This window comes from Macadamia integrifolia, chromosome 8, assembly GCF_013358625.1.
Source record: "Macadamia integrifolia cultivar HAES 741 chromosome 8, SCU_Mint_v3, whole genome shotgun sequence".
Classification (NCBI taxonomy): Eukaryota; Viridiplantae; Streptophyta; class Magnoliopsida; order Proteales; family Proteaceae; genus Macadamia; species Macadamia integrifolia.
Window position 1 is genome coordinate 23143677 of NC_056564.1, and position 10959 is coordinate 23154635.

The following is a 10959-nucleotide window of genomic DNA, read 5'->3' on the forward strand; positions in this document are numbered from 1 at the left end:
TGTACAATAGCCTTGCTCGAGAGCTTCATGATAGTGTGGTGTAAGCCGATACTGCTCGAGAGCTCTGGCTTGATCTTGAAGAGAGATTCTCTCAAGGTAACGGTCCTCGCATCTATGAACTCAAACGTAGCATTGCACTTCTCCAACAGGATCAGTTGTCAGTTTCTGGTTATTTCTCTGCTTTAAAGGTTCTCTGGGACGAATTGGGTTCATATACAAAGATTTCTTCTTGCACATGTGGACCTTTCAATCTATTTCAAGAACATGTACAAACCGAGAAGGTTTTCAGTTTCTCATGGGATTGAATGAAGCGTACTCTACTGTACGTACCCAGATCCTTACAATGGAGCCTCTTCCTAACATTGGGAAAGCATATTCCCTTGTTCTTCAAGAAGAAAAGCATAAAGGTCTTCATCTCATTCAAACCATGTCTTCTGATACAGCTGCTTTAGCTGCTAATCATGGCAATTCAACTCAGGCTGATGCTGGTTATCGTTCCAATAGTGGACAGAATCGATCTGCTACTACAGATACCAATCGATTTTGTCGACGTCCTTATTGCTCACATTGCAATAAACATGGGCACACTCGGGAGACTTGTTATGAGCTTCATGGATATACTACTGGCCACTCTAAGCGGAATGCCAATTTCCGATCCAATCTCATAAGAGACAATCATGTCCACACGGTTGCCTCTGTTGCTCCTTGCACCGAGACCTCAACAATACCAGCAGCTAATGTCAATCCGCCTTCCCTACCGCCTCTAACACACACAATACCAGCAACTTCTATCATTTTTTAATTCTGAAACTGATCCATTTTCAGCCAATTTTGCAGGTATTGAATCTTGTTTCTCTGTTTCTACTTTGCACACAGATTCATGGGTCATAGACTCAGGAGCTTCTAATCATTTTACTTCTCATGTCTCATCATCCATGATGGCTCTTCACAATTCTCATCACAAACCAGTTTGTCTTCCTGATGGTAGTCGTATTCCTATCACACACATTGGAACACATCACCTATCTCCATTTATATCTCTTAACAATGTTCTTGGTGTACCCAATTTCTCCTTTAGCTTACTCTCTTTTAGTCAGATTACTGCCTACTGTTAAGTTTGTCTCGAATTCTTGACCCGTTTTGAAGATTGACCCGATCCGACATATTTTGGTGGCGACCCGAATGGGAAATTTTCTGAGATCTGTGATGGAAGCAGAGGGCTTGGGCCGATAGGCCCAAGCCTGGAGCCCATCACTGATCTCGTATGGGGGTGCGGGGGCTACGCCCCCACGGTATGGTTCGACCGGATCGACCGCGACCCGATGGGTCGAACCGCTATTTGGAGTATATATATATAATGTACTGTTGCTTGTTGAGAGTCATTGTATTCTAGGGTTTTCACGAAGCTAGGGTTTCAGGGCGAGTTCTTCCTCGCCGCTGCTAGGGTGTAATCCTTCTTCTGCATAGTGAATCATCTTCTTCTTCGCCCGAGGACGTAGCACACCACCCTGGTGTGTGAACCTCGTTAAATCTCTGTGTCGTACGGATCTATTGTCTTTCGTTATTCGTGTTTCTTGGTGTTTGATCTAACAAACTGGTATCAGAGCTCTTGGTTACTTCGATCTATGGCTTCAACGAAATACGATATTGATAGGTTTGACGGCAACATCAGTTTCAGTTTATGGCAGGTTCGAATGATGGTTGTTCTCACGCAGCAGGGTTTGAAGAAAACCCTATTTGGGAAGGCGAAGAAACCTGCAACTATGTCCGATGATGATTGGAGTGATTTGGATGATAAAGCCCTTTCAGCTATTCAGTTGTGTCTTTCGAATGATGTTCTACAGGAAGTTCTCTCAGAGAAAACGGCTGCAGAGTTATGGGTGAAGTTAGAGAACCTCTACCTCACCAAATCCCTCACCAATAGGTTGAGATTGAAGCAACAACTGTATACCCTTCATATGGGTGAAGGTACTTCTATTAAATCCCATATATCTGAGTTCAATTCTATTGTTACTGATTTGAAAAGGATAGATGTTAAAATAGACGATGAAGATTTGGCCCTATTATTGTTATGTTCTCTGCCTCCATCTTATAAGCATTTTAGGGATACCATGATTTATGGTAGAGAGACAATCTCTATTGAGGATGTCAAAACGAATCTGCAAAGCAAGCAGAAGATTGATGATGAGTTGACAACTACCAATAAATCTGATGGTGTTGGTTTGGTAGCTAGAGGGAGAACGAATGAAAGGGGTTCATATGGTGACAAAAAGAAGGCTAGATCAAAATCTAAGCACAAGAATTTAACCTGCAATTACTGTAAGAAAAAGGGGCATATTAAATCTGAATGCTATAAGCTTTTAAATAAGCAGAAGGCAGGTGGTGGTGCTCAAAATCAACAGAAAAGAGATGATTCTGCAGAAGCTAGTATTGCTGAAGATGAGAGTGAGTCTGATATGCTTTTGGTGACTGATGATAAAGTTAGATCACAGGATGAATGGATTCTTGACTCTGGTTGTTCCTACCATATGTGTCCCAATCGTGAATGGTTCTCCACATACGAATCAGTTCGAGGTGGAGTTGTGTTGATGGGAAATAATGCTTCTTGTAAGACTATTGGAATGGGAACGATCAATATCAAGATGTATGATGGCATTGTCAGAACCTTGTCCAATGTCAGGCATGTCCCTGATTTGAAGAAGAATCTCATCAGTTTAGGCACTCTTGATTCAAATGGGTGCAAGTATACAGCTGAAGGTGGAGTCATGAAGGTCAGCAAGGGTGTTCTCTTATTGATGAAAGGAATCAAGGTTGGCAGTTTGTATGTGTTGCAGGGTACTACAGTCACTGGGTCTGTTGCAGCAGCTTCATCATCTATGTCTGAATCAGATGTCACAAATTTATGGCACATGAGGTTAGGCCATATGAGTGAAAGAGGGATGGCATCATTAAGTAAAAGGGGCTTGTTGTGTGGTCAGAGTACAGGAGCAATGGAGTTCTGTGAGCATTGTGTGTTTGGGAAGCAGAAAAGAGTTAGTTTCAGTACTGCTATTCACAGGACCAAGGGAACTTTGGACTACATTCATTCAGACCTATGGGGGCCCTCCAGGGTTGCTTCAAAGGGGGCTGGTGCAAGATACTTGCTTACTTTCATTGACGATTTCTCTAGGAAGGTTTGGGTCTATTTCTTGAAGCACAAAAATGAAGTATTTGTCACTTTCAAACAGTGGAAGAATTTGCTTGAGAAGCAGACCGGGAAACAAATTAAAAGGTTGAGAACCGATAATGGCCTAGAGTTTTGTGAAGGTGACTTTAATGAGTTCTGCAAAAATGAAGGTATTGCAAGACACCATACAGTTGTTAAAACACCCCAGCAGAATGGAGTGGCAGAGCGTATGAATAGAACCTTGTTAGAAAAGGCAAGGTGTATGTTATCAAATGCAGGATTGGGCAAGGAGTTCTGGGCAGAAGCAGTTAACACAACAACCTTGTTGGTGAATCGATCTCCTTGCACAGCTATTGAGTGCAAGACTCCAGAAGAAGTTTGGTCAGGTAAACCTGCAGACTACTCAAATTTAAAAGTATTTGGATGTCCTGCTTATGCACATGTAAATGAAGGGAAGTTGGAACCTAGGGCTAAGAAATGCATTTTTCTTGGGTATGGATCTGGAGTGAAAGGATACAGGTTGTGGTGTTCTGATCCAAAGTCTCCAAAATTTCTTATTAGCAGAGATGTTACTTTTGATGAATCTGCTATGTTGCATCCTAGGAAAGAAGTTCCTATTCATTGTGATGAAGGTCAAGAAAAATCTAGAGAGAAGGTGGAGTTTGAAATTGGTAGTTCATCTTCAAACAAAGCACAATCTACTTTAGTCCAGTTGCCTACTTTTACTGAAGGAGATGATGCTCAAGAGAATCAAGAAGAAGAGCGGTACAACATTGCCAAGGATAGACCAAGGAGGAATATTAGACAACCACAAAAGTATGGGCATGCTGAATTTGTTGCTTATGCATTGTCTGTTGCAGATACAATTGAAAATAGTGAGCCTGCAACATATTCTGAAGCTGTTGCTTCAATTGATTCTACAAAATGGTTGATTGCCATGAATGAGGAGATGGAATCTCTTCATAAAAATCAGACTTGGGAGCTTGTGAAGCCGAGAACAGGGAAGAAAATTGTTGGTTGCAAATGGGTCTTCAAGAAGAAGGAATCTGCCTCAGGTGTTGAAGATGCTAGGTACAAGGCACGTTTGGTTGCAAAGGGCTACAGTCAGGTACAAGGAATTGATTTTAATGATGTTTTCTCACCTGTTGTTAAGCATAGTTCTATTCGTGTCCTACTTACTTTAGTTGCTATGCATGATTTGGAGTTGGAGCAACTTGATGTGAAAACAACATTCTTGCATGGTGAACTAGAAGAACAGATTTATATGCATCAACCTGAAGGGTTTGTTATTGAAGGTAAGGAGGACCATGTATGCTTGTTGAAGAAGTCCCTATATGGTTTAAAACAGTCTCCTAGACAGTGGTATAAAAGGTTTGATTCAGTTATGGCTAGTTTTGGATACTCCAGGTGTCAATATGACTGTTGTGTTTATTTCAGAAAGCTCTCTGATGGGTCATTCATATATTTGTTGCTTTATGTTGATGATATGTTGATTGCAGCAAAAGATAGGAATGAGGTCAATAGGTTGAAGGAACAATTAAGTTCTGAATTTGAGATGAAAGATTTGGGGGCAGCAAGGAAGATCCTTGGTATGGAGATCAAGAGGGATAGAAAAGCAGGGAAGCTGTGGCTATCTCAACAAAAGTACACTGAGAAGGTATTGAATCGTTTTGGCATGAAAGATGCCAAACCTGTAACTACTCCTCTTGCATCTCATTTTAGACTTTCAACTGCTCTATCACCTAAGACAGATGAAGAGGTGGAGTACATGTCACGTGTTCCATACTCTAGTGCAGTTGGCTCCGTTATGTATGCTATGGTTTGCACTCGTCCTGACATTTCACAAGCTGTCAGTGTGGTGAGCAGATATTTGTCATGTCCAGGTAAAGCTCATTGGGAAGCAGTGAAGTGGATACTTAGGTACTTGAAAGGGACCTCTGGTGTTTGTTTGGAGTTTGGGAGGAATGGTGATAATTTATCTGGTTATGTTGATTCAGATTATGCAGGTGATCTTGACAAGAGGAGGTCACTCACAGGCTATGTATTTACTCTTGGAGGAAGTACGGTTAGTTGGAAAGCTACTTTACAGGCTACAGTTGCATTATCTACTACTGAAGCAGAGTATATGGCAGTGACTGAGGCAATTAAAGAAGCTATTTGGCTTAGAGGTTTGTTGGGAGAACTCAGCATGGATCATGGGGTGACTGTTGTCCATTGTGATAGCCAGAGTGCTATTCACTTGACTAAAGATCCAATGTATCATGAGAGGACAAAGCACATTGATGTTCGGTATCATTTCATAAAAGAGATAATTTCTCAAGGTAATATTCAAGTGTTGAAGATTGGTACTGAAGACAATCCAGCTGATATGTTGACTAAGCCTTTATGTGTTGGTAAGTTCGAGCATTGCTTGAACTTACTTGGAGTTTGTCATGTTTGAGTTCAGCCCTTTGGAGGGCTATTGGAGAAGATGAAGATATTAGCTATTTGTTTATCTGTTGGAGGAGAATTCAACCCAAGGTGGAGATTTGTTAAGTTTGTCTCGAATTCTTGACCCGTTTTGAAGATTGACCCGATCCGACATATTTTGGTGGCGACCCTGAGATCTGTGATGGAAGCAGAGGGCTTGGGCCGGAGCCCATCACTGATCTCGTATGGGGGTGCGGGGGCTACGCCCCCGCGGTATGGTTCGACCGGATCGACCGCGACCCGATGGGTCGAACCGCTATTTGGAGTATATATATATAATGTACTGTTGCTTGTTGAGAGTCATTGTATTCTAGGGTTTTCACGAAGCTAGGGTTTCAGGGCGAGTTCTTCCTCGCCGCTGCTAGGGTGTAATCCTTCTTCTGCATAGTGAATCATCTTCTTCTTCGCCCGAGGACGTAGCACACCACCCTGGTGTGTGAACCTCGTTAAATCTCTGTGTCGTACGGATCTATTGTCTTTCTTTATTCGTGTTTCTTGGTGTTTGATCTAACACTCACTTAATTGTGCAGTGATATTCTTTCCTACATTCTGTATTTTTTAGGCCTTGTCAACGAGGAAGGTGATTGGGGTGGGTTTGCTCCGTGATGGATTGTACTACTTCACCACTGAACCACTGGCTGATTTTCCTTCGGTTGCCGCTGTTACACACTCTTCTCCTGCTTCCATGGATACTTGGCACATGCGGTTGGGTCGCCCTTCTAATAGTAAATCATCTACTTACAATCTTCCTAATGTCTCTTTGTCTTCTAATTACTTTTGTGATGTATGTCCTCTTGCTAAGCAATCCCGATTTCCTTTCCCCTGTAGCACCAATAAATCTGTTGTTTCATTCAACTTAATACATTGTGACATTTGGGGGCCATATTCAACCACTTCTTATTGTGGTGCACATTATTTCTTGACGATTGTTGATGATTGCACACGTTATACTTGGGTTTACCTAATGAAATTCAAATCTGAAACTTACAAGTTTTTGTCCAATTTCTTTTCCATGGTTAATACCCAATTTAAATCACAAATTCGTCAAATTCGTACAGATAATGGGGCTGAGTTTTTGTTATCCATTCCTATGCAAACATTATTTCAGTCCCTTGGTATTTTGCACCAACATTCTTGTGTTCGTACCCCCCAACAAAATGGTGTTGTGGAGCGTAAGCATCGGCATGTCTTAGAAGTTGCCCGTGCATTTCGTTTTCAGGCCCATCTTCCTCTCAAATTCTGGGGCGAGTGTGTTTTGACAGCATGCTATCTTATCAACCACATGCCCACACCCATCCTCTCCGGAAAGACTCCTTATGAGGTTCTTTTTCATAAACCCCCTTCCTATTCTCATCTTCGTGTTTCTGGATGTCTATGTTTTGTTCACAACAATGAACCTCATCGCCATAAGTTCTCACTCCGTTCCAAACGTTGCCTTTTTATTGGTTATCCATTGGGTCAACGGGGTTACCGTGTATCCAGAAACCAAGATGATCATTACCAATTCCTATTTCTATTTCTGCACCTTCTTCATCTCCTATTATCCCAATTCCTATACCAACTACCACGCCTTCTAGTCCACCTCTCAGATCCATGTCTGGTTCTCCTATTCTGCCCCAAGCCACACCCATATCAGGCCCATCTTCTAAAGAAAATCCCATTACAGCCTCTGATATGTCCACCTCACCTGAAACTTCTCAAGAGCATCCCAATGCTGCCTCTGACATATTCACATCACCTGAGACTTCTCAGGATCATTCCAATGCTGCTTCTGATATATACCCAACACCTAAGCCTTCTATCTTAGTTCATCAGTCTACAAGGCCTCATGTCCAGTCACGGAGACTAAAGGATTTTATCTGTTCCACTGCCATGTGCACTCCTTCAAGGCCCACTCCACCGGCCTTGCTTGTTGCTTCAGGTACACCTTACCCCATTCAATCTTACATTACTTCTTCTAGCCTTTTCTTCTTCATATTATGCTTTCCTTGCATCTATTTGTTCTCAAGAGGAGCCCCGGTCTTTCTCCCAAGCAAATTAAGACCCTCTATGGAGGGCTGCTATGGCTAAACAAATGCATGCTCTTGAATCCAGTCACACTTGGACCCTTGAACCTTGACCTTGGGGTAAACGCCCAATTGGATGCAAATGTGCATATGAAATTTAGCATAAAGCTGATGGTTCCATTGAGCGTTATAAGGCGTGTTTAGTTGCAAAAAGATATACTCAATTGGAAGGTTTTGACTATCATGAAACTTTTGCTCCCATGGCAAAATTAGTGACTGTTCGGTGTCTTATTGCCGTTGCTACCTCTAAGAACTGGCCCCTATTCCAGCTTGATGTCAATAATGCATTCTTACATGGTGATTTAGATGAGGAGGTGTATATGACAATTCCTCCCAGATTCGACCGAAAGGGGGAGGATCTAGTGTGTCGTCTTCGTAAGTCCCTATACGCCCTTAAACAAGCATCACAGCAGTGGTTTCAGAAATTTTCTCATGCTCTTCTCTCCATGGTATTCAGGCAATTAGCTGCTGATCATTCCTTGTTCACTTTCACATCCGGATCACTTCTCACTGTGGTACTTGTTTATGTTGACGGCATCGTCATCACCAGAACCAATGCTGATCATATTTCTCAAACTAAAGCTAATCCAATGCAGCATTTTCAAATCAAGGATTTAGGTCCTCTTACATATTTTTTGGGGATCGAAGTTGCTCGTTCCTCTCGTGGGGTTCTTCTTACACAACAGAAATATAATCTTGATATTTTACAAGAGATAGGGTTTCTTGGCTGTAAACCTGTAACGTTTCTTATGGAGCAACATTTGAAACTTTCAACTACCACAGGTTCTCTATTATCTGATCCGGCCTCGTATTGCCGCCTTGTGGGTCGTCTCATTTACCTTACTATTACACACCCAGATATCAATTTTTCTATTCACATTCTCAGCCAGTTCATGCATTAACCACGTGAACCTCATCTTTTTGCTGCTTATCGTGTTCTACGCTATCTCGAAGGTTTTCTTGGTCATGGCCTTATGATGCTCTCTACTGCTCCTCTTTATCTCTCAGCCTATTGTGATTCTGATTGGGTCAGCTGCCCTATCACATGACACTCTACGACGGGTTATATTACATTTCTTGGCTCCAGCCCTCTTTCTTGGCGTACCAAGAAACAAACCACAGTCTCTCCCTCTTCGGCTGAGGCCGAGTATCTGCTATGGCCAGGGCTTCTTGCGAACTTACGTGGCTGAAGTCCTTACTTTCTGATTTGGGCGTTTCACATCCATTTCCTATGAGCCTTTATTGTGACAAGGCTGCCTTACATATTGCTGCGAATCCCGTCTTCCATGAACGAACCAAACACATCGAAATTGATTGCCATGTCATCCAACAGAAGATCCAACGGGGTATCATTCACACCAATCATGTCAGCACTCACCTTCAACATGTAGACATTTTTACTAAGGCATTAGGCAATGCTCAATTTCATTTTCTGCTCGGCAAGCTGGGTTTTCACTCTCCTCAACCTCCAGCTTGAGGGGGAGTGTTATGAATAGCCACGTCACCAGTGTTTGTTATATTAAATTACCCACTTGTAACAACTATTAGTTAGTTTGTTACAGCTCTATTATTTCTGTTTTACTTAGTTTTTAGTTGAGTCTTATTTTATCTGGAATCTTCTCTTATGTACGCTGCCTACATAAAGGCTAACATTGGATTAATCAGATAAGGGTTTTACATCATCAATTGCAATTTGTCATGAACAAGCAAGGATTTTCCATGAATGGTCGTTTGATTCCTATTCCTCACAATCTCTGGATTTTGGTTGCCGATTACAACTGCAGTTTTTTATTATTATGATTATATATCCAATCATCAATGATGCCTAAACTAATGGTATGCGGCTTTTTTTTTCCCTGGTTGCAGGGGTCAAGAGTAGTAACAAAGCCCAGCTGCGGAAGAAACTTATAATGGGTATTATTTGCATCTGCTGTTTAGTTTCTGTGAGCGGATCAGGTTCTTGTACCAGAACCATTCTCATACAAGATTGATCCACACAGCTGATCCACACTCTTTCCTTCCCTTATCTGGTTTTTCACTAAATACTACACTTAACGAAGGTCGCAAGGACTGCTGTCCTCTTAGCAGTCCTCTTACTTTAACTACCCAAAGTGCACTTGAACCTGCACAAATGGATGTTAGCATGGGCCCTCCATATCTATGGTTTAAAGTGCATGAACAACGCATTCAGTAGGTAGAATTTATTGACTGAACAACTCTTGCCATTTCATTTTGGGATTTCTCTTCAATAGAATTTCCCTCGGAAAGGCACGATTGTTGAGTTCTATTTAATTAATTGAAAACCACAATCATCTAATTACCTCATATCAGTTCCCCATGAATTGGTCCATTTATCGGCTTTTCCAAAAGAGCATCCCCTGTGCTCTTTTTTTATTTTTGGGTGAATTTGGAGAGAGCTTTACAGGTTTTGGTTTTCTTTCATATAAACTAATAAAGTTTATCATTATGTTGCATGGCTACAAAAAAATTTCAGAAAGGAAGACTGCGATAGGTATTTTATTTATCCATTAATTCCCGTTTTGCATTTCCTCATGAAAGATATAAATATATATATATATATATATATATTTTAACATTAAATTTGACACAAATTTGGACACTTTCTTCTTTTTTGGTAAGAGGCACTTTCTTCTTTGAGTATATTAGAACTCACCTGATCCGGACTCGGGTATGTTATAGGGGACTGCTAGCCCCGTGAACAAGGGAGGCTACGCTTCCCAATGGGAAGAATCGTAGACCCTGCTTTGTTAGGAAAAACAAATAAGGTTTATTATATTACATGTTGAGTTATTTTATTTTTATTTATTTATTTATTTTGAAAGCCGGTCTATTCATTAATTTGTGTGGAACACGAAGGAGAGGGATTACAAAGATCTCTCAACTTCGGAGAAGAAATTGGCCAAACTATCCTAATACGAAACCCAAAAGCTTAAACTATTGGCTTCCAAAGTAAGTCCCCAACTTAGTCGTCATGGGGTTATTCCCAAAAAATAAGGTATTTTGGATAAATTATATGCACCTCAACAATATATAAACTTATTTTCAGTAATATGTTTCAACAGAAGTTGGAGCCAGTTGCAAAACTATAGAATACTTAATCTTTATTCTACATGCATTGCAAAACTATAGAATACTTAATGTCCATGCGTACATAATCAATTTTGTGGTGTTTATATTATCATCGTTTCTATCTTTTAATACTTTGGTTATTACGTTTTTTTTTTTTTCTGGTGGGGT

At 41.0% G+C, this 10959-nt stretch overlaps 1 protein-coding gene across 1 annotated transcript; it reads left to right on the forward strand.

Annotated features, from left to right (window-relative positions):
• Window positions 1-235: 235 nt before the first annotated feature.
• LOC122087713 lies at window positions 236-802 on the forward strand. Its single transcript, XM_042656921.1, has one exon. It carries the CDS (start codon window positions 236-238, stop codon window positions 800-802), a length of 567 nt encoding a protein of 188 aa, XP_042512855.1.
• Window positions 803-10959: the final 10157 nt, after the last annotated feature.